General features: G+C 43.1%; 1 protein-coding gene across 7 annotated transcripts in view; it reads left to right on the forward strand.

The window, feature by feature from the left end:
- The window catches only part of TLK1 (tousled like kinase 1), a 525,870-nt gene that overhangs the window by 482,908 nt on the left and 18,694 nt on the right, over nucleotides 1–24,268 (forward strand). For all 7 annotated transcript variants that reach the window (XM_068245535.1, XM_068245537.1, XM_068245536.1 and 4 more), the window contains 6 exons: nucleotides 3,473–3,583; nucleotides 6,282–6,418; nucleotides 7,971–8,159; nucleotides 11,287–11,353; nucleotides 19,271–19,368; nucleotides 20,262–20,343. In XM_068245535.1, coding sequence (XP_068101636.1) covers nucleotides 3,473–3,583; nucleotides 6,282–6,418; nucleotides 7,971–8,159; nucleotides 11,287–11,353; nucleotides 19,271–19,368; nucleotides 20,262–20,343 — 684 coding nt within the window. The remainder of the gene's footprint in view (nucleotides 1–3,472; nucleotides 3,584–6,281; nucleotides 6,419–7,970; nucleotides 8,160–11,286; nucleotides 11,354–19,270; nucleotides 19,369–20,261; nucleotides 20,344–24,268) is intronic.

Consider the following 24,268-nt stretch of genomic DNA (forward strand, 5'->3'; position numbering starts at 1 on the left):
TGACATGCATTGAAATTGTTGTAAAATCACGGTACAGCTATTTTGCCGCGATTTTAATGTAAGTCGATGGAAGCGGTTTTAAATTACAACCTGCAAAATGCTCTCCATCTTAGTAAAAGGTCTGAACATCTTTTCAGTTAAGAAACCTAAATTAATTCTGACAATTTTATATTTTCATTTCAGTCACCCTCTCACTTGACTTCGACAAAACGTTTGACCTTTAGATCTTTTCTGCCCTCTCATTTTCATATTGTCTAGCACAAGGACTACATTACAGAAAGGCCTTCCTGGCAGCCATTACTAGCACTGGCTTGTCATGGGGAGGGTTTGTGTCTGAGCATGAGCAGTGCCAGGTGTATGAAGCTTACAGCCGAGACCTTGGAACGTCCTTGTCTACTTCAGCCGTGTTGTGTGATTAGCACACTTCTCTCCTAGAGCTTTTCTGCAATATTGCTTTTGGAGGCAGCTGATTCTGGGCCTCTATGCATCTCGTAGAAGAGGCTTGCTAAAAATAACTCCTGCTGCATCTTCTATAAATAAGCATTACTCAGATAAATAGGAAGGGATTTGAAAGTAAATGATAGTAATATGGTTTCAGAAAGTGTCTTGAGAAGCCGGTGCAGGTAATTTTTGTTGGGAGCTGCTGGTAGCACAATTATCTTGTGCAGATGAATAGAGATACGATGGGTAGACACAAAGGAATCAGGCATTCAAAGCAATCCCTTTTACACTCAATGAATTGTCATGCATTTCACTTTCCTGCTTGGCCTTTAGCACCCCCCCCCCCCCCCCTCCTTTCCCTCCCAGAGTAGGAAACTTAACTTTCTTATTTTTAACTCTTCTGTTCTGATTTCTCATTCATTGTTTTGTTGTTATCAGTGCTCATAGCTAGCAAGTTCTGCCAAATACGATATATAGGGAATGTAAGACTTCAAGTGAATTTTAAGTAATAGAATAAAAGCATTTTAATTATTGTACAAAGGATTAAGCCTGTTAGCAGTTTTTAAGTGTACCCGAGGCAACCCTTGGTATAATAAACCTATACTTAGCTAAAAAGAATGATGCCTCTGGATCCTGTATCCTGCCATCCTCCGGACCACCATTACCGCTTGCAGACACCCAAAACATGTACGACTTGAGCTTGTCTGATTTCAGATCTGCGCCGTGCTCCAGTTCATGCAGGAGCAGGTGAGGACGACACAGGAAGACTCCACAGGATCCAGAGGCTTTCCACTGCTTAAGTTAATATTTGTTTTTTGACCCCGAGGTTCAACACTCTGAGTGATCCGCCGGGCGGATCGCTCAGAAACAGCCTCATCAGTCCACCGACAGACTGTACACACGCTGTACTGTCTGCTGAAAACCCGCTCAGCGGGAGGTGACAGAAGTCAACACACTGTAGCCAGTTTTTTTTTTTTTTTGCTTATTTTTAATCAGTTGCAGGTTTTGCTCTGCATAGTAAAGAAGAATGTCCATATTTTGAAGTAAGACCAAAAAAATCTGTAATTTGTCTAACCACTCCCCTGCTAGTTTTGAATGACACGGTGTAGCACAAAACTGTGTGGCTGTTGATCAACCCATTACCTGATAAAAAAACATTCACTGCCACTTCCGATCATGCTTCTTAGTATAATTTGTCTAATATCAATCCAAAGTTAAATCTACTGAATAAGTGGCAATTAAAAGATTACTGGCAGATCTATTCAAAGTGACACTTAGCGATTGCTATTTTGTGTAGTAAAGCGATTTTGAAGGAAGGTGTGATTTTTGCATCATTCCTTCAATCTCAAAAATGATGCTTTCTTGCAGCGCATTTGTGATTTTTATAGAATGCTGCAGTGAGAATTCCCACATAGGGTAACATTGACACAGAGATTTGCTGACCATCGGAAATCGCTCAGGGTACAGTTTGAGGTTTATTGCTGTACAGCCTGTAGGCTAGTGTAACGTTCTGTTGCCATGGAGAGTGATGGAGAGACAACGCTCAGTTCTTGAGAAAGTAGGAGGGGTACAGAGGAGAACAATGCTATTGGCTTTGCTCAACTGAGACAATGTGGCACTCTCGATCTCTCTGTGATTCAACTGGGCCTCCTACCCATACTAGATTCTTGGCCAAGGCTTTCCCAACAGGCTGCTTTACTTGTATGTAGCATGTGTCTTAAAGGGAAACGAGCAGCATTTTTAACTGCCAGGGGAGCTCATTAGCATGTTAAAAATGCATGCTAACAATGTGGCTCACTAATTAAAACCATTTCCAGGTTTACCTCTTTTTACATATAAGGGTTAATTTACAGGCTGTAGTCCTCTACTTTCACCAGACTGCAGAAATTGCAGGCAGATAACAACTGTTGTAATTAGTCTTTATTGCACAGTAGCTGATATCAAATAAAAGCATTCAGCATGAAGGAGGGAGGGGCACTGATTTTTTAAACCGTTTAGAGAAGTTGGAAATGCTTATTACCTTGATGCTGGATAAGGGCAATGAAGGGGAGGGGGGTTAACTTGTTGAACATTCCAGCTCTTTCACCTATTTGAAGCCTTGAAAACTGCAGGAAAATAAAGATGAAATAATCCAGGGTATAGGTGCAGTTTGCCATTAAGATACTCTAGGTTAAGCATTGTGTCTGCCACTGATATTTAAACTTTGTTTCATATTTGCTGCTAAGATACCTTTAAGGTGCCCATGCAAAACTTTATTTTCTGCAGAGTGCTTTAAAGAGTGTCTGAAGCCAATAAAAATACTTGTTTTTACTGGCCATTGATGTTAAGCAATAAGATCCTAGCTGAAACGATGCATCCCCGCGGCAGAACAATATATTAATACTCCCAAATTCCCGGAGCAAAAGTCCAAGACTTTCCAGGTCGTGGATTTTGCTGCCCGGGAGAGGAAGAGCTTTGCACTGTAGCTCTGCCTTCAGTGCAGTCAGTGTCTGCCGATCTCCGCCTCTCTTAGTGAAAGAAGACTGAGAGGGGCGGGGATTGACGCGAGCAGAGGCACAGCTACTGCGCAAAGCTCTGCCTCTACCAGGAAGGAGCCCCGAATTTTGCCCCAGGGATGTCGGGGATATAAATACATCGTTCTGCGGGAATGCGGCGTTTCAGCTAGGATCTTATTGCTTAACATAAATGGCCAGTAAAAACAGATTTATTTATTTTTTGGCTTCAGACTCTCTTTAAGTGTTCGACTTTATTGGACAATCAACAACACTGTGGTTGATCAAAAGTTGACCAATTTGCCTCACACACTGCATGCAAAATCCTATGCGATTCACCTCCACTAATCGAGCTGAATGATGATGTGCCTCTATGCTCGGGAGACTGACTGAATTTTTACTTCCCAATGTAATAATTGCTTAGGATTGTATGCTAGTGCTAGTTTTTTTCATCTAAAATGTGATCTGTATGTTTGAGCAGGTCTGGAAGAATTACTTTTATTCCTTAATATTTTACTTTTATTTCTTTTGATTCACAGACAAACTGTGACCTTAGACGACAAATAGACGAACAGCAAAAAATTCTAGAGAAGTACAAAGAGAGATTGAATAAATGTATCTCAATGAGCAAGAAACTTCTTATTGAAAAGGTAAGAATGGTAATTGCTTTAGGCACTGCATCACCCCACAAAATGTGATGTATGTGTTATTCATTTCATTTTTTTTAGTACAAAATTTTTTTTTCTTCCCTTTCTGTTCAATCCAAAGCATTTTTTTTGCCTCTCAGTGAGCTGCCATGCCATTCTGTGGCCACTGTATATTCTTTTCTTCCTTCCTGTGTCAGCCTCTATTAAAGCCAATGGGTACCAGTTTAAAAATAAAAAAGTCAGATACTCACCTAAGGAGAGGGAAGGCACGGTCATAATGAGCGTTCCCTCTCCTCTCCCGGTGCTCTCAGTGCTGCGCTGGCTCCCCCGTTCGCGTCCGCCGCTGCAGGGACTTCGGAGGTCTTCGGGGGCACTCGGGCTCCAGAAGACGGGCCGCTCCATACTACGCACTCGTGTATGCGTCATAGAGGGCGCTCGCGCATGCGTACTATGGAGCGGCCCGTCCTCGGGAGCCCGAGTGCTCCCGAAGGCTTCTGAAACCTCCCTGAAGTGGCAGTGTTTGACCGAACTGGTCGAATACTGCTCCTCTAGATCCTGCGCGGGACCGGGCACCGTGAGAGGAGAGGGAAGGCTCATTAGGACCGAGCCTTCCCTCTCCTTAGGTGAGTATCTGACTTTTATTTTTAAACTGGTACACATTCACTTTAACATGGTCTTCCCCATCCTTGTTTTCCCCATCCCCCAAACACTTTCCTCCTTTGCCCACTTCAGTCTGGCTTTCCCTCATCTTGCCGTATGATCTAATTGCCTCATGGAAGGCAGTCTGTCATCCAAGGAGAGCAACAGAGAAGCATCAGACCGATTTCGCTTTGCTTTGCATAACTGCAGAGGGCACTGTGAGAAAGTGGCTTCCAGCATCTCTTGCACTGTGCACTTAGTGACATAATGACAAGAAATGCATTGCAGAGAAGCTGATAGCTCCTGTCGCACCCTGGATCATATGACAGGAGAGCAGGAGCGGTCTGCGAAGGGATGATGGGTTGAGGTGGGAATGAGGGATCAGCGGGACAGTGGCAGCTCTGTTTTGGAAGAAGCAAGCTTTTCAGGACTGCTGCCATGTCATCCATGCTATCTGTAGGCCTAATGATCAGTCCAGCCTGGGATGTACCACTACAGCTTATCTGATCAGCAACTTTAAAGGTGTCCATACATCAGGTGATGTGTGGGCAGATCGACCAGAAGACAGATCTCGCTCTAATCTAATTCGATCAGAGGGATTTGTTGCTAGGCCCATTCTCCGCAGGCTGATTTCCGATATCAGTGTGAAAACTGTCCGGAATTGGTTTAGTGACACTGCCTGCTTGTCTGCCCTGCAAGTATGAAATGTGCCCCAGCCGATGCCCTTGCTCTTTAAATCTTCATCTGTCCCACTGGTGCGACTCCAGGGATCCTCTGTTGTCACCATTGTTACCACAACACGTGCTGCTGGTGCAGTAAGGGCCCATTCACACCTGAGCGGGAATCGCACGATTCCCGCTCACGGCAAACCGCTAGCGGTTCTGCAAGAACCGCTACACAATGTAGCGAGTGACAGTGTTCTCACTGCCGCGGTTGCGGTTAGCGATAACCGCAACCGCGCTGCATGCAGCGGTTTGCCAGCGACGAGCGTTCTGCGATTTGCGATCGTGATTAGCGTGCATAGCACGCTAATCGCGATCGCTCCAAACCCGCCGCAGTGTCCAGTGATTTTTCCGCGCTGATCGCGGGAAAATCACTCCCGCAGAACGCCGGCGGTAATCGCCGGCGTTCTGCGGTTTTAAGTGTGAACGGGCCCTATCAGAGGACACTGGGAATGGCACCAGGTGAGAATCCCAAGTGCAGTGGGGGAGGAGGGCTTAACATTTTACCATTGGATAGGAAGGAAGCGGATAGCAGCTGGGGGTCCAATGCATATGTCAGTCGTCGAGATATTGAGCGGCTTTTACAGCCGCACACCCAATCAAGCACTTTCGAACAAGATTTTTATAGCATGTCCAATTGACTTCGCTGACTTCAGCCCAAAATCGATTGAATCCTCGATTGGGCGGTCATATTGTGCCACCGATTTTAATCTAATTGAATAAAATTATCAAATCAAATGGTTGCAAAATCAGTAGATGTATGGGCTTCTTAAAGAGAGTCTGAAGCGAGAATGAATCTCGCTTCAGACCACATAGATAGCAGGGGCATGTGTGCCCCTGCTAAAACGCCGCTATCCCGCGGCTTAACGGGGGTCCCTTCACCCCCAAATCCCCCTCCGTGCAGCGGGGGAGCGCTTCCGCATTGGGGCAGGGCTAACCGCCGCAGCCCTGCCCGACGCGCGTCTGTCAGCGCGTATCTCCGCCTCTCCCCCGCCCCTTTCAGTCTTCCTTCACTGAGAGGGGCGGGGGAGAAGCGACGATGCGCCGCTGATAGGCGCGCTGTGAGGCAGGGCTTCAGCCGTTAGCCCTGCCTCCAGCAGCAGCTAAATCTACGACCAATTTGGTCGTTGATTTGGGAGAGGGGGGGGGTGAAGGGACCCCCGTTTAGCCGCGGGATAGCGGCGTTTTAGCAGGGGCACACGTGCCCCTCCTAACTATGAGCTCTGAAGCGAGAATTATTCTCGTTTCAGTGTCTCTTTAAGTGTTTCACGCAAAGATTCCTTTCATTGTGTGTTGCTGATGCTTATTCTCAGCTTCTCCTATATTTTTTCTCTTTGCAGAGCACTCAGGAGAAGCTGGCAAGCAGAGAGAAGAGCATGCAGGACAGACTGCGGCTAGGACACTTTACAACCGTCCGGCATGGCGCCTCCTTTACGGAACAGTGGACAGATGGATTTGCTTTTCAGAATCTTGTCAAGTTAGTGTGTTCAGGAATTTTTAGAATTGTCACTCTGGGGCCAAGTGATGTCATTGTGTTCCGCTGGCAAAGGGATAGCCCAAGCAATGTTTACTGGACCTTTCTAGAGCCCCAAGCAGAAAAATCATTTACGTGGCATGGTTCAAATGCTAGAGGTTCAGTAAACTGGCTTGCTTTGCTTTTCTGGAAAAGTCATTGTTTTTATTACACTAGTCATTTTATTTTTTTATCACTTTTTTTTTTTTCTTCCCAGCTGTGTTTCTCTGATACTCATTTTTAACCTATTTCAGACTGCAAGACTCTGGCCCCTTAGTGAACCTGAGGTGGGCAGATAGGGGGGCAGTTGGGACACAGAGGCATGTTCTCTGCCTCATAACATGCCTCTGTGTCCCCACACCACCGCTCTCTGCCTCCTCCACCGCTGCGCTATAGCCCCCCGAGATTGGCAACATTATTTGTCGCCATCTGGTAGGTAAACACGGAGAGGGATTCCCTGTTCAAAATGCCCGCCAGGGGTGTTCTCACAGGATTTCCAGAGCTGCCATTGGGCAGCTCTCCCTGGCCACGCCCCCTGCTGCTCCCCCGCCTTCCTGCACGAATCTCTCATCCCAGCGTTGGGACCTATAGATCATGAAAGTGTGCCAGTGTGGCCCAACTCGGGCTCTCAGAGCCTTGTTTCAATGCGTCCATTCTGTGACTGGCTCACAGTGATCACCTGGTAAGGTTCTGGCGGGAATCGTCTCAGGACTGCGGGAAGCTGCGTCGAAGAAGCTACGCATCATCAGAACTATAGAGCCACAGATGTAGATTATACCTACCGCTGCCTCGATTCAGTCACAGACTTGTATACACGTTAGAGAAATCATGTAAAAACGAACTACAGATTTGGCCATTTCAGACAATTGTAAAAAATGTAGCTCGATGAGCGACTAATATCGGGTATTCTGCCCAATCTAACTGTCGGATCAATTCAAATGACTATTGGGCAGATATCTTGCAAGTTGGCTGGTGTGTACTAGTCATTCAAGTGACATTGTTCCAGATCATGCACCCATGCAGTTTTCAAACAATGTGTGTGTGTGTGTGTGTGTGTGTGTGTGTGTGTGTGTGTGTGTGTGTGTGTGTGTGTGTGTGTGTGTGTGTGTGTGTGTGTGTGTGTGTGTGTGTGTGTGTGTGTGTGTGTGTGTGTGTGTGTGTGTGTGTGTTTAAGCGACTCTGTGCGCGCTGTCTTTTTTTTTTTTTTTTTTTTATCGCGACGTGGGTCGTGAATGGAGCACATCGTCTAACAGCGGTGGCATGGGTAAGTTAACCCACTCACCCCCCCTCTCCCGCGGACAGCGCTGGCTAATTTAAATTTAGATTCTGAGTACTTAAGTATGAGTAAGAGCAACCCTAGTAGTAAGCAGAGGTTCCCTAAATATTCGAGATTCCTCTAGCAGGAGAGTGTACAAACATAATTTCTCACTTGTAGCCTGGTAACCGTGTCTACTGCATTAATATTAAGCTATTTTTAGCATATGATTAATTCAGAGGTATAAATCTGTGCCCACAGGCAACAAGAATGGGTGAATCAGCAGAGAGAAGAAATTGAACGACAAAGAAAACTACTGGCCAAGAGGAAACCTCCGACCACCAACAATACCCAGACCCCGTCCGCCAACTCAGAACCAAAGCAGAGGAAAAACAAAGCAGTAAATGGTGCAGAGAATGACCCTTTTTTAAAACCTTCTTTACCCCAGTTGTAAGTATTACCTTTATTACTTTTTTTCCTGTTAACAACCTTTGTATGATTCTGCAAGACTTGGAGCCTTCGTTACTAGAGTGGGTCAGCAAGATGCTAATCGTGCTGAGCTGATGCTGTATGCATGCAAATATATCTAGCTCAGAAGGGACTGTGTTTGGTCCATTTCGAAGCTACATTAAAGGGAATCTGAGGTGAGGATATTTGTGAAAAAATAAAACCCTGCTACCTGGAAGCTGTGCTCTGTGTCTCTCACACAGAGCAGCGTGCAGGGAGGCGGGGGATTGGCCGGGGAGAGACAGAGCTGGCCAATGGTAGCTGGGGAAGGGAATCGGGAACGCCCCTAGTGGGCGTTTTTCAGGAGTTCTTCTCCTGCTAGGGATGCCTCTACCCCTCGAGATTGGCGACAAGCTGAATGTCGTCAATATCTGTGGGGGTCACAGTGCTGTGCGAGGGGGGGGTCAGAGCGGCGCTTAGGGTATACAGAGGCAAGTCATATATCAGGGAACATGTCTCTATGTCCGATATGCCCCCTTCTGCGCCATTTCAGGTTCACTTTAATTTAGTAAAATTTGCATCAACTCACAATTATCTCATTGACCTTCCCTAGTCGTTACAAGTGTTGTCAGTCATTCAAAGGTATTCTTTTACTACAGATGTAGTATGCAGATACTATTCATATTTCAGCATAATTCTCGTGATGGGGACGTGTCATCACTAGGAAATTATGACAGTTAATTGCTGAGACAGGGGCAGTTATAAATGTTTTGATCAAGGCTAACTTAAAGAAAACCTGTACTGAAAATTAAAAGTCAAAATAACCATACACAAATCATACTTACCTGCAGTGTACTCTACTCCTCAATCTCTTTTTCCTCTCCTGTGTCCTGTTTGTCCACTGTGATCAATGGAATTCTCTGTCCTCCATTTTGAAAATGGCTATAACCCCATAACAGCTTCCTGGTCAGCACACAGTTAAACTGTAATATCGCCCACTTGAGCCATAGGGAAACATGGACACATCAGTTCTCCTCTCAGCTGTAACTGACAGCAACTGATATATAACTGACCGCAACTGATATATTTCAGTTCTGACAAAATGTTGTCAGAACTGGAAGTGCTCATTGTCAGAAAAAAATGGTGAGCTTCTGAGACTAACTGATGGCAATGTAACTATGTAATGTTCATTTGAAGTTACCTCATGTGTTTATTTTAAATAATTTTACTCAGTACAGGTTCTCTTTAAGAGAAAATTGGATTTATTTAATTTCTCTATAATCACACGCATTAAAATAGTCTAGTTAGGTCATCGTACAGGAACACATCGGCAGATTATGAATCTATCATATCATTCATATGTTACACACCAGAGGAGAAATGACCCCCAGAATCATAACTGTCACTCTCTGTATTGTCGGGGGTTTCCACTCCACATCGCTCCCCTCCCATCTGAGGGCAGATGTTTAAAAGAGGTACCCTTAGCACATGGCTTTTGTCTTCCGTTTTTACCATCGTCGAAGAACTTCTGAAGGAGTCCATCAGAAGGTCACGTAATGCTGGACTCTTTAATTTCTTAAGGACTGTAATCCAAAAGCTGAACAGACACCATCTAAAACTTAAGTACTTTTCTTCTTTCTTCTCATTTTATTTCTAACTGCTGGTGACATCCTGTTTATTTGTTTGATAGCATGTTTCAATAATAATTTTGTAATGCAGTCTTTTTTTACTTTTTGTAAATGATATAAAATAATTTAAAAAGCTATTGTACTGTTCCAGGGTATACACAGAAAACTAAACTCATCTCTGGGGAGCGTTGGCATATATTGTGTTGTTGCATAGAAAACAGGTTGTTTAGAATAACTTTTCCCTTTGCAGGGTTTAGTGAAAGTGTAACTTGTCAGGCATAAAATAAAAAAAAATCAATTCTTTATTTGTATCTAGTAAACACGTTAATAAGGATGCTAACCAGGCAATCCAAAAGTTAAAATCTCTATTACTTTTCTTGTTTATAAATGATCATTCCCCAGTTTACCTGACTCTTATTTGGTACGCTGCCACACAAAGGAAGTTGCAGGGCATGCTGGGTTGTCCTTTTTTGCTTCTTTATTTCCCCTCAGACTTAACTAATGTACAGAAGCAAAAAAAGGACAACCCAGCATGCCCTGAAACTTCCTTTGTGTGGCAATGTACCAAATAAGAGTCAGGTAAACTGGGGAATGATCATTTATAAACAAGAAAAGTAATAGAGATTTTAACTTTTGGATTGCCTGATTAGCATCCTTATTACTTGTTTACCAGATAAAAATAAATTGATTTTTGATTTTATTCCCAACAGTTACACTTTAAAGCAAAAAGTGTTAAATCAGGATGATACCATTTATTGGCCAACTTAGGAAAAAAATTTAGTTAGGTTTTTAGTTAGTCATTAGCAGTTCAGCTCACTGACTTGAGATATAGTGGCAGTTTACCAGTTAATGCTCACGATTGTAGGTATCTAGGTATAAGCTCCGCCATTCAGTCGGCAACCCAAACTAAACAGAGCCTTTAAACTTGAGACGGGGAGGGGTTAACTCACCTTTGTTGCCATTGATGCACTCCACATCGCTCCCATTCTTCCTCCTTCCTAATTTGAAGCAGGAAGTATAGCAGAGGGAGGCGACATGGAGCACATCGGCTATAGCTGGCAACAAGGGTAAATAATCACCAGCTGCCGCAAGTTTAAGGGCTCCATTTTGTCTGTAGTGCGGATTCCAACTGCGGAGCTTATTATTATTATTCCTATTATTATTATTATTATTCCAATGTCTTTCTTTCTCTTGTAAATTCCCTTTGAACAACTTATCCTTGCACACAATGAAAGCAGAGCATGAAATAGTGATGTTTTTTTTTTCAGTCATAAGCCAGTATTTTAAAATTGAGCTAAAAATGAGTAATGCAACTAGCCTGCATTATTGATAAGAGTCCCATGATAAGCACACTTCCTATATACATATAAGTTCACGAAAACCTAAACGTAATCTGTGAAGAATGTGTGGAATGGAGACACTTCCTGTGCCTGTTCTCCATTATGTGAACACGATCAGCTGTTTTTAATTACTGGCTTATTTTTTTCTTTTTGGCCACTCAGGTTAACGTTAGCTGAATACCACGAGCAGGAGGAGATCTTTAAACTCCGACTCGGACACTTAAAAAAGGTATGTGTGTCTGCAGGAACTCTCCATCCTCTTGTCGCGGATTGTATTTGTCTTCCTTGCATTAAAAAGAAAGAAACAAAAAAAGCCTGAAAATAAAAAAACACTTGTGGTATTGGCTTTCTTGCAGGGAATTTGCTGCATTCATCCGGTAAACAAACCCCATAAATGGCATTCAGGTTGTGTTTCGGCAGCTCTCCTCTACAGCTCTGCAGAACAATGGCTGCTGATTTAGCTTCCTGCTGGTGTCTGTAGCACATTGTCATCTGCGTTCTAGTCGCATACATTTCAGTCAATGGCAGAATTGATTTAGGTACCTGAGGAAGCTGCACTCCTTGAAGACAACAATAAGGCTGGTTAACTAATCTTTGGAGGAAATAAAAGCTTTTTGCTGGCTTCAGTTCTCCATTCTGAAGTGTGCGTAGTGGAAAATGGAACATTTTTTTTTTCTGGGTTAAAGAGAAAAATCACTTACAAACAGAAATGTATGGTAATTGGAAAATCTATTGTGACTTTTCAGGAATGCTTAAAGCCAATCTAAACTCTACCTTACAAAATACATAGAACTAGTACTGACTAGTTCAGCACTGATCACTGCCCCCGTCACTATATTCCATAGTGTAGTGGGTGTGTAGCTGACTTCCCTCCCAAACACTTGGCAAGTATTTTTGAAGCTTGCCATACGTTAATCTGTGGAAGCTCGGACTTGCTGGCAGTAGGAAGCAGTGAATAGAAATTACTGCTAAACGTGGGGTGGGCATAGTGGAAACACTCACTAACCTATGATTAATGCAGGGCACAGTGAGCAATACTGGAAAGTGTAGAGCCAGTTATTGCTAGCCCTTCTGTATACCAGGGCTTTGGAGTCGAGGAGTCGGGGCAATTTTGGGCACCCGGAGTTGGAGTCGTGGTTTCAGAAACTGAGGAGTCGGAGTCGCATGATTTTTGTGCAAAATCCACAGCCCTGTTAAGTATTAGACTAAGGCGTCGGAGTCGAGGAGTCGGAGTCTGAGCAATTTTGGGTACCCGGCATTGGAGTCGGAGTCGTGGTTTCAGAAACTGAGGAGTCTGAGTCGGAAGATTTTTGTACTGACTCCACAGCCCTGCTGTATACTTTGTTCATGTACTGTTTAGATTAGCCTTAAAGTAAACAGTGGCCAAAAGTATTATTATACATACCTGGGGCTTCTTCTAGCCCCCTTTACGCTACTCTGTCCCTCGCCGTCGTCCTCTGCCACCTCGTTCCTCTGTAATCTGGCCTGGTAAGTTCAGGAGTCGGGACTTACTGCCATGCTCGGTGCACTCCCAAAGGAATGCGATGGGGATCACGCTTGGCCATACTGCGCTTACTGGCTAAATTACCAGGCCAGACTTCAGAGGATCCAGGCGGCGGCAGCGGAGGATGGCAAGGGACGGAGCATCATAAAGGGGGCTAGAGGAAGCCCCAGGTATGTATAAAACTTTTTATCAGCCATCTCATGTACACGTTAAGTTTTTTTATGGTCCTACAATTGAGGTTTGCCATGCCTTTTTATTAAGGCAGGGGTCTATGTAAAAATTGGCTGCATTTTACTGCGGACTATTCTGCAGTGTTGGCCGACAGCCAGCTGAGAGCAGCTATAGGGAATTGCATGCTTTGTGCTATACAAAGCAGCACTTCAGAAATGTTTTCCCCGTCACGGGAAAACGCACATTGCTCCCACTGCACTGCGATCGTGTATCAGGAAGCATTATGTGGGTTTTCCCGTGCGTTTTTCGTGTTGCAGGAAAATGGGCGCACTTGTGTTAAGTCTGACCTCTGCCTAACTTTCTCAGCTGTATGGCCTGAAGGATCCCCACAGGGTATGTCAATTTTACTGCCCAGCTCTGGTTTATTTTATTTTTTTCTACATTTGCTGAAAAGCCACAAACAGCCCCAAATAACTCACTATTGATACATTTCTATCACAATGCATTTGGGTGACAGTGTTATGCTTTGAATCCTTGTGCAAAACATGCTTACTTGGCTATCTACCAATCAGCATGTACTGTCCTATGAGGAGGAGGAAAATCAGAAGGCATCACAGTGATGTAAAATGCAATGAAAATTCGCTGTCAGAAAAAACGGTTGGTCGGCGATCTGGTGTGTGTGTGTGTGTGTGTGTGTGTGTGTGTGTGTGTGTGTGTGTGTACAGGAGTGCCTTACATTAAAGAAAACCTGTAACAAAAAAAGTTCTCCTGGGGGGTACTCGCCTCGGGAGGGGGAAGCCTCAGGGTCCCAATAAGGCTTCCCCCTCCCCTGTAGCTGCAGGCAATCCAGCGCTGGCTCCCCCAAAGTGTCCCGGAATCCTCCCTCGACAAGCCTGACGAGCGCTGATTTATTTACCTTTCCAGGCTCCAGCGGGGGATAGGTGAAAATAGTCGATCTGTCGGGTCCGCTCTGCTGCGCAGATGCAGGAGACTTGCGCTTGCACAGTAGAGCGGCCCGACAGAGATCTGCTATTTCTGCCTATCCGAGCGGAGAGCCGATACTGCGCCTGCGCTGGAGCCGGGGTGGTAAGTATTTACATCCCTTCCATTCCGGGAGGATTTTCACAGCTGCCGTGGGACCGAGGAGGACGGGGGAAGCCTCAATAGGATCCAGAGGCTTCCCCCACCCGAGGTGAGGACCCCCAGGGGAGGTTTTTTTCGTTACAGGTTTTCTTTAACTTCTTTTCTGCTTGGCAATCTGCCAAGTGTAAAAATCTTCAATGACTCTTAATTCCTAAGATGAGCTTCAGCCTGATGTCTTTTGTTCATAATACCTCTTCCCTCTGTTAAGAACAGAATGGGTTTACCCAACACTGTACATAGATGGCGAATAAACTGTCTCCCAATGCAATAATGAAAGATCTGAATCCAACATGTATATATTAAGTGTGATGCAGTCTGCAACATGATTGCAACTCTTTGTGCCCATTAGACTCTTCTCTTGGGTCTGACAGGTGCTTAGGGGCCTAGCAGGAAGCCTCATAGGGAACAGTTTTCCTAACACAGCTTCCACTACAGCACAAAGCGTTGTGTTTGGCTGACTAGTGTGTGCATAATTTACTACAACTTACCTGAAACCTAAAAGGTGCTGTAAACCCAATCACGTTAGTGGAATTTCCCTATCAAGTTCGTTAAGATACTTGCCTTAGTAGAGGAAAGCCTCTGGATAGTTCAGACGTTTCCCTGCCACCACTGGCCACTGCTCCAAGGATGAGCACGTCTGTACTGTGCATGCAAAGAGGAAGAGGATGCTTCCTCTTTAAATACACAGTACAGATGTGCTGATCATTGAATGGAAGAGCAGTCACGAGCGCACATCAGACATTGACTTCCTAGATATGCTTAGAGAGTAATTTTAAAGTTAAATCGTTAGGTTGAAAAAAAAAATATCTGTCAATCAAGTTCAACTTTAATTAAAAAAACACCCTCACATATCCCAGTTGATCAAACAGAAGGCAAAAAACCCTTACAATGCTTGGGCTCAAAGGACAACTGAATGAGAAGGATATGAAGGCTGCCATATTTATTTCCTGTCAAAGGACCACTATCACGTGAAATAGTAACATATAAAATACATGTAAACACATAGTAATAAGTATGTTTCTTCCAGTGTAAAATAAGCCTTAAATTACTTTTCTCCGATATTGCTGTCGCTTACAGTGGGTAATAGAAATCTGACATAACTGACAGATTTTGGACTAGTCCATTTCTTTATGGGGGATTTTTATTTATTTTTTTGTTTTTTTGCAAAAGCAATCTCTGAAATGGATCTATACATTCCCCACCCACCCCTCCCCCTGTTTGCAAAATATTTTAGCAGTTGGACCAGGCAACTGCCATCTACTAAGTGCTTTTGAAATAAAGAAAACTCTGAAAAGCCCCCATGAGGAGATGGGCTACTTTAAAAACACTCTGTAAGATTTCTATTACCTACTAAAAGTGAAAGCATTAGAGGAGAAAAATTTTTATTCTGGGAGAAATGTACTTAGTTGTATGTGTTTTAACCACTTCAGCCCGCAGGTGTTTTAACCTGTAGGACAGAAGCAATTTTTCCCTCTCAGCGCTCCTTCCATTCATGCGCAATAACTTTATTACTACTTATCAGAATAAAATGATCTATATCTTTTATTTGCCACCAATTAGGCTTGCTTTAGGTGGTATATTTTGCCAAGAGTTATTGTATTCTAAATGCATTTTAATGAGAATAATAAGAAGAAAAAAATCATTTCTCAGTTTTCAGCCATTATAGTTTAAAAATAAAACCTTCTACTGTGCATAAAACACACACATTTTATTTGCCCATTTGTCCCGATTATTGCTATGTTTAAAATATTTCACTAGTACAATGTATGGCGTCAATATTTTAGTAGGAAAAAAAGTGAATAATTTTCCGTTTTGTGTCCATCACAAATTGTAATCCCATATAGGCAAAATAAAAGTTTAGTCCCTAAAGTAACTATTTATGTATTTTTTAGCTACGGGGAGGGTGGGTGGTTAATCAGTCTTGCTCTGTTGAACTAGTTTTTTTTTTTGGGGGGGGGGGGGGGGAGGGGGCTGGTGTTTTTTTTTCTATTTTAATTTTACTTTTTGGCCACTAGGTAGCGTTAAGTACTCCCCTAGAAGATGCCAGGAAGTGCTAGATTTTTTTTATTTATTTATTTATTTTTTTACATTTTGTGACGTTCAGTTTTGATGAATCTAGATGTCTCCTCATTGGAGGCATCTTGATTCATTCACAGGGGATCGTTTGCCTCGGTGATTCCCTGTAATAGTGGCGGGGAACAAGCAGCCTTCACGCATCCATGCTCGCGCAACAGACCGCAACACCGCTGGACGAATATAATCATCCAGATTGCCTCTGAGCGGCACTTTCTGGACAAATATATTTGTCCAGTTAGTCAGAAGTCGTTTCATTTTACAATTTTTGCGATAGTGGTCCTTTAAACAATACCAGTTGCCTGGCAGCCCTGCTGAGCTATTTGGCTGCAGTAGAGTCTGAGTCACACCAGAAACAAGCATGCAGCTAATCTTGTCAGATCTGACAATGTCAGAAACCCCTGATCTGCTGCATGCTTGTTCAGGGGCTATGGCTAAAAGTATTAGAGGCAGAGGATCATCAGGATAGCCAGGCAACTGGTATTGTTTAAAAGGAAATAACTATGGCTGCCTCCATAGACCTTATGTTACAGTTGTCCTTTCTTAAAAGGGAAAAACAAATCTTTCCAGACTCCAGATGGTCAGGTACAATTCCCTTGATAAACACCACTGGAAATTGCCTAGTAATTATAGCCATGGCTGTTCTTCAATGCAAGGTAAGCATACAATGCAGATAGTGATATTCCAGTAAATAATACAACCGCAATCCCTTTTTTGCAATCTTTATTTCAGGTTTCTTTTCTCAGAACTGTGATCATCAAAAATGTTTGTGTGTGTCAGATTGTGATTACTGCAATTGATTACTTCAGAGCTGGAAATCACCCCCCTGTACATCTGGCTACCTATGAAGAAATAGGGTCGTTTCTGGCAGGGCTGTGGAGTCGGTACAAAAATCCACCGACTCCGACTCCTCAGTTTAGGATTCCACCGACTCCGACTTCTCGACTCCGACTCGTCTAATTTGCATATTGCAATCTTGTTGATTGAAAGTATGTAACATGAAATTCGTCTCTTAACAGCCAACGCTTAGGAATTTTAAAAGACAACTGAAGTGAGAAGGATATGGAGACTGCCATATTTATTCCCTTTAGTCATAGACTAAAACTAGTCCTTGGTAAGAGTACTTGTAAAAGGTACAGACCGGAACAAAGAACATCTATCAGGCCCTAGGCAATGTAATTGTGGGTACATGTAAGAGTGATGTGCAGGTACTCTGCAGGGGAATAAGGAGATTCTTCCTCTATTACACATTCTTCATGCACAATCTGAACCAGGTTTATGGGTGACAGACCTGTGTTCAATGTGCACAACATTCTCAGTGGATTCCCTGCAACTCTGTGGGGACTGCATATGTATAGTACTACTGTGTAACAAAGTAAACCTGACACAGATGAAATTAAAGTTTTATACATACCTGGATCTTCCTCCAGCCCCCTTCAGGCTAATCAGTCACTCGCTGTCCTCCTCCGCTAACTGGATCTTCTGCTATGAGTCCAGGTACTTGAGCCAGTCTGGTGTAGTGCGCATGCACACACTCCGCTGAGTGTGTACTACAGTGTACAGGAGTGTACTACACCTGCGCAGCACTATTGCGCAGGTGCAGAACGCTCCTGGCTTTGGAAGCGGCATGCGGCCGGACTGCGCTGACTGCCTCAATTACCAGGACTCATAGCAGAAGATCCAGGTGGTGGAGGTGGACAGCGAGGGACTGATTAGCCTGAAGGGGGCTGGAAGACTCCCCAGGTATGTATAAAACTTTTCTTTTCATCCTTCTCAGGTGCCATTTAATTCGTAGTCACCAAACCAAATTTTAACATATCAAATTATTTAATTTCATGAGCATAAATCAGAATCAATGCAGAATTATTTCCATTTCATTGACCATCTCTATTAGTGACACAGCTACACATCAGGCTTTATACTTACAGCATAGATGTTATTTAGTATATATGTTACGGCCAGAACCCGAAGTGTGGCCACTTCGCGTTCTGGCCGGCCAATGTGCGAAGTGGCCGCAGCGGAGCTGCCAATGTGAGAAATGTAATTACTACACTAAGCTACAATGTATTTTACGGCCGTCTCGCTGCAGCCAAATGTATAACAACTTGCTTAATTTCATTAAATATAGCCGGCGGCAATGTAATAGATGAAGCCGCCGGCTTTCGCACTGCCTCCTCCTCCTCTCCTCCCCCCTGCCTCTCCCTGCCTCCTATACGATACGGAGCAGCCGACGGGGAGACGCGTGTCCCCGAGAGTCGTTCGTCGCGGCAGGGGAAAGAACGACAGGATACCCCTGCCGCGACGAACGACTCTCGGGGACACTCGTGTCCCCGCCGGCTGCTCCGTATAGTATAGGATAGGAGGCAGGGAGAGGAGAGGGGGGGGGGGAGGAGGAGGAGGCAGTGCAAAAGCCGGCGGCTTCATCTATTACATTGCCGCCGGCTATATTTAATGAAATTAAGCAAGTTGTTATACATTTGGCCGCAGCGAGACGGCCGTAGAATACATTGTAGCTTAGTGTAGTAATTACATTTCTAACATTGGCCGCTCCGCTGCGGCCACTTCGCACATTGGCCGGCCAGAACCCGAAGTGGCTGGCCAGAACGCGAAGTGGCCACACTTCGGGTTCTGGCCGTAACATATATAAGAGATTCCTGTGTACACATCATATATACAGTCACAATCAGATGTGTATAGCCGACTTTAAAAATACGGGGACTGCTTTATTGAAGCAGCACAAGTAACTAATTTTGATTGGTTTATTTCATTTTTGTGGACTAAGCACAGCTATTACTGTATGTATAAATTATTTATGATAACTATTATCTGAGAAATAGAACATTTTATCATATTTTCTATTTTAATTACAGTTTAAATTCATTAGGAGTCGGAGCATTTTACTCCGACTCCAGGCACCCAAAATTGCTCCGACTCCACAGCCCTGGTTTCTGGGACAGTGCAGATTTTAGAAAATGGACCAAAGCGCATTGGTTCACGGTTGGGAAAATGTGCTGCTTGAGCCTACAGGCCCATTTTACATGTCCTTTTTTAGATGTTCATTAGCAATACCATGACAAATCTTAATGTGAACTGCTGTGTATTCAGTTGGACGTCTTCATTGAAGATCATGTTTTCAGAGCAAGTTGTATGTGAAAGTTGATTTTTGTTGTGTATCCATCTTTAAACCTTTATGTAATTTCCTATAATATTTGTTAATGTGCATAGATTTACCACCTTACTTTGTCATCAATGCAGGAGGAAGCAGAGATCCAGGCAGAACTAGAACGTTTGGAAAGGGTTCGGAATCTTCACATACGAGAGCTTAAACGAATTAACAATGAAGACAATTCACAGTAAGGAAGAATTTGAAGGGTTGCCTAATTACCTCTGGGAATTCTTATTGACTGATTATATAATACTTTGAGGTGGATCGAGGCCTGCTATTGCCACATTGGTATTATGTTGTGCTGGCAGCTACTGACTCTGTGAATTCCACAGTAGTGCCAAGAATGTCACCAGTTGTCACAGAACAGATTTAAATGTCCCAGATTGTCATCGGAAAAGGATGAATCTAACAGTTTGTTGCATCATTACTTCAAAGGGAATCTGAAGTGCGTACACCCCTCTAGAGTTAGGACACCCCTCTAGAGTTAGGACACCCCTCTAGAGTTAGGACACCCCTCTGGAGTTAGGACACCCATCGGGGATTGGGCCTAATCCCCTAGGGCAGTGATCTGCAAACTTGGCTCTCTGGCTGTTAAGGGACTACAAGTCCCACAATGCATTTGCCTTTATGAACCATTACTGTGGCTGTTAGACTCCTGCAATGCATTGTGGGACTTGTAGTTCCTTAAACAGCAGGGTCAGCCAGGGAAACAAAAAACACATATATAAGTAGATAAATACTTGATCTACTTACATAACACATGTATTGTACTGTCCACATTTTGAGTTCAGTGAATTTTATATACTAAATGAAGACCATTCTTTTCCTGGTGGGAACCATGTCTCTTGCCCACAGTTTGAGACTAAAACACAAGTGAGCAGAGTATCATGTTTTATCTAGGCAGCTAGACAGGGAAATAAAGGGGAAGAGGAGGAATATATTATAGATAAAAAGAACCCCCAGCAGTACCTTAATAAAGGATTTAGTTATTTTGCCTCCATGATATTTGGTACATTAAACATTGCTTGTTTGAAGATGTCTTTGTTTACACTAATTTGCCTAAAACTTTTATTTCCCCAGATTTAAAGACCACCCTACATTAAATGAAAGATATTTATTACTCCATTTACTTGGTCGAGGGGGTTTTAGTGAAGTATACAAGGTAAGCATGCTTTACATCCGCACTCCTATACAGTATACAGATGATTTTCTGCTGCCCAGGGTTTTCAGTGCCTTGCTAGAATTATCATTATATGTTCTCTTTTAAATATGAAATTACTATAATGCATGTTTCTGTTTGGTAGTTGGTGTCCACCGTGAGAGTAAAGTAATTGATATTGAGCATTTGATACGTTACTTAATCATGGGTTACAGTGGGATGCGAAAGTTTGGGCAACCTTGTTAATTGTCATGATTTTCCTGTATAAATCATTGGTTGTTAGGATAAAAAATGTCAGTTAAATATATCATATAGGAGACACACACAGTGATATTTGAGAAGTGAAATGAAGTTTATTGGATTTACAGAAAGTGTGCGATAATTGTTTGAACAAAATTAGGCAGGTGCATAAATTTGGGCACCACAAAAAAAAAAAGAAATGAAATGAATATTTAGTAGATCCTCCTTTTGCAGAAATTACAGCCTCTAAACGCTTCCTGTAGGTTCCAATGAGAGTCTGGATTCTAGTTGAAGGTATTTTGGACCATTCCTCTGTACAAAACATATCTAGTTCATTCAGGTTTGATGGCTTCCGAGCAAAGCCAGCTCTATTTAACTCACACCACAGATTTTCAATTATATTCAGGTCTGGGGACTGAGATGGCCATTCCAGAACGTTGTTCTCTGTTTTCTGCATGAATGCCTTAGTGGATTTTGATCAGTGTTTAGGGTTGTTGTCTTGTTGAAAGATCCAGCCCCAGCGCAGCTTCGCCTTTGCCATTGGTCTTCAGAATCTGCTGATATTGAGTGGAATCCATGCGTCCCTCAACTTTGACAAGATGCCCAGTTCCTGCACAGCCCCACAGCATGATGGAACCACCACCATATTTTACTATAGGTAGCAGGTGTTTTTCTTGGAATGCGGTGTTCTTTTTTTCGTCCATGCATAACACCCGTTATGCCCAAAGAATTCAATTTTAGTTTCATCAGTCCACAGCACCTTATTCCAAAATGAAGCTGGCTTGTCCAAATGTGCTTTATCATACCTCAAGCGGCTCTTTTTGTGCTATGGGTGGAGAAAAGGCTCTGCATCACTCCCGCATACAGCATCTCCTTGTGTAAAGTGCGCAAATGGTTGAACGATGCACAGTGACTCCATCTGTAGCAAGATGATGTTGTAGGTCTTTGGTGCTGGTCTGTGGGTTGAATCTGTTTTCACCATTCGTTGCTTCTGTCTGAGATTTTTCTTGGTCTGCCACTTTGAGCTTTAGCTTGAACTGAGCCTGTGGTCTTCCATTTCCTCAATATGTTCCTAACTGTGGAAACAAGCAGCTGAAATCTCTGAGACAGCTTTCTATATCCTTCCCCTAAACCATGATGGTGAACAATCTTTGTCTTCAGGTCATTTGAGAGGTTTTGAGACCCCCATGTTGCTACTCTTTAGAGAAAATTAGAAGAGGAGGGAAACTTACATACTCTTTCTCATAATGGGATTCACCTGTGTATGTAGGTCAGGGGTCACTGAGCTTACCAAGCCAATTTGAATTCCAATAATTAGTTCTAAAGGTTTTGGAATCAATAAAATGACAACAGTGCCCAAATGTATGCACCTGCCTAATTTTGTTTAAACAATTATTGTACACTTTGTGTAAATCCAATAAACTTAATTCCACTTCTCAAATATCACTGTGTGTCTCCTATATGATATATTTAAATGACATTTTTTATCATAACAACCAACGATTTATACAGGAAAATCATGACTATTAACAAGGTTGCCCAAACTTTTGCATCCGACTGTACCTTTAGTGGAAACTGCCTGTCAGAATATCCATATCCAACAGTTGCAAAGATTGGGGGTAGATGTAGGTAAAAAGAATAATGAGATTTGTGCTACCAATCTTCCTTGATAATCAGTGAAGCCATCCAATGTGTTTAAAGGGAACCTGAGGTGAGAGGGATATGGAGGCTGACTTTTTTTTTTTCAAATAATGCACATCTGTCAGTCCTCTAATACTTTAGCCATAGACCCTGAAAAAGCATACAGATCAGATGTCTGACAAAATCTGACAAGGTTAGCTGCATGCTTGTTTCAGGTGTGTGATTTAGACCCTACTGACCAGAAATGTATACAATGAACAGAGGCGCCAAAAGTATAAGATTAGATTAAATGAGCTTAAAAACCAATTTAAATGGCAAAATTGAAGGAGGAAGTGGTGGTCTTACCTCCCTCAAGCAGACACATCATTGACTGCGATTCAGACAGTCAAACACATTTATTAGGAACTCCAAAAAGAAATGCAACGCGTTTCGCAGGTTCAGCTGCATCAGGCAATATAGGGAGGAGTATCAAACAATCTGCACAAGGATTCAAGTTAAGCGCCTTTTTTGAGTCCACCCTTGGTGGAGGGTTGCTACCATTTCTTCCTGTCTACAGAGAGCGACTTCTTAATCCTGAGTGGGGTCAGGACAATCTCCCCACCTGCCTTTACAGTGGTTGCCTGCTGGTGACCCTGACTTGTGAGTATCTAGCGATACAAACTTATTGCCACCTTGTCCAGAACGAATTACACTTTTGGGGCTCTTGGTGTTTCCTGTTTTTATCTCTTTGCAAGTCTACTGACCAGAAAGATCAGCAGGCAACTGGTATTGTTTAAAAGGAAATAAATATGGCAGCTTCCATAGGTCTCACATCTCGGGTTTCTTTTAAGTGGTCCTGAAGTGTTTTTTCTTTAAACCTTCTGCCCAATTTGTATTCCCAGTAGTAGTATGATTTTGACAGGAACTATATGATTCATTATCAGACCCGACTGCAGGGAAAAAAATCGACCACCCGAACTAATAACATTGGTTCCAACCCACCTTCTCACTCTCTCTAGGAAATTTAGTAGCAGTAGGGTATTGTACCGTGTTAGTAATCAGTAAAAGCAAGAAGTTTTAAATCAGGATGATACCATTTATTGGCTAACTACAAATGAATAAGAATAAACAAGCTTTCGGCCTTGCAGCCTTCGTCAGGTTTATATCCTGTTAGTTTGCAAGCTGGTGGTACAGACAGCTTATATACATGCAACATCAAAAGGAAAAACAGATATTTTTTTCAAGCATAAATACATCATTAAGATGCCTTAATACAAACAGACCATCTAAATGGGGTAAGATAAGGATCCTTGTTTACTTTATTGCTCACAGACCTGGTATTAGGATTGACCCAGAGGTATCGTAAATTCTTAGTTCACAAGTTCAGCTAGGGTGGCTGAGACAGTTCATATATCATCAATCTCATACCAATATAGAAAGTTGTTGTCCTTATTCAGACCCTTCTGCACAGCTTTGAAACAATTTATAAATTTTGTTTCTGCTATTAATCGGTCATTTGACGTTTTGAAGCCGCCCTTCAGGGCAGTGACACGAAGATCATCCATGCTGTGTCCGTTGGACCGAAAGTGTGTAGCAACTGGGAGTCCAGATTTGGTATCATTAATAGTGTGCCTGTGTCCATTCATACGTTTGCGCAGAGTTTGTCCAGTTTCTCCCACGTACATAACATTGGGGCATTTAGCACACATGATCAGATATACCAGATTGGTGGACCCACAAGAAAATTTACCTTGTATTCTGTACTCCTGTTGTGAACCTGGTATCGTTACCCTGTCAGTGGAGTAAATGTGTCTGCAGGTCCCACATATTTTTTGTCGGCAGGGTGATGTTCCGTTTTGTTGAGGCCTATTCAAAGAGCTCCTGACAATCATCTGTTTTAGATTGTGTGGTTGCCGATATGACAAGAGTGGAGGTTTAGGGAATATCGTTCTCAGTCTGTGATCCTTGTGTAAAATGGGATGAAGTTCCTTAGCAATCCTCCTTAAGATTTCCAGGTGTAGGTTGTAGGTGACAACCAAAGGGACACGTTCCTCTTTCTGGTTTTCTA

Source organism: Hyperolius riggenbachi, chromosome 7, assembly GCF_040937935.1.
Source record: "Hyperolius riggenbachi isolate aHypRig1 chromosome 7, aHypRig1.pri, whole genome shotgun sequence".
NCBI classification, from domain to species: domain Eukaryota; kingdom Metazoa; phylum Chordata; class Amphibia; order Anura; family Hyperoliidae; genus Hyperolius; species Hyperolius riggenbachi.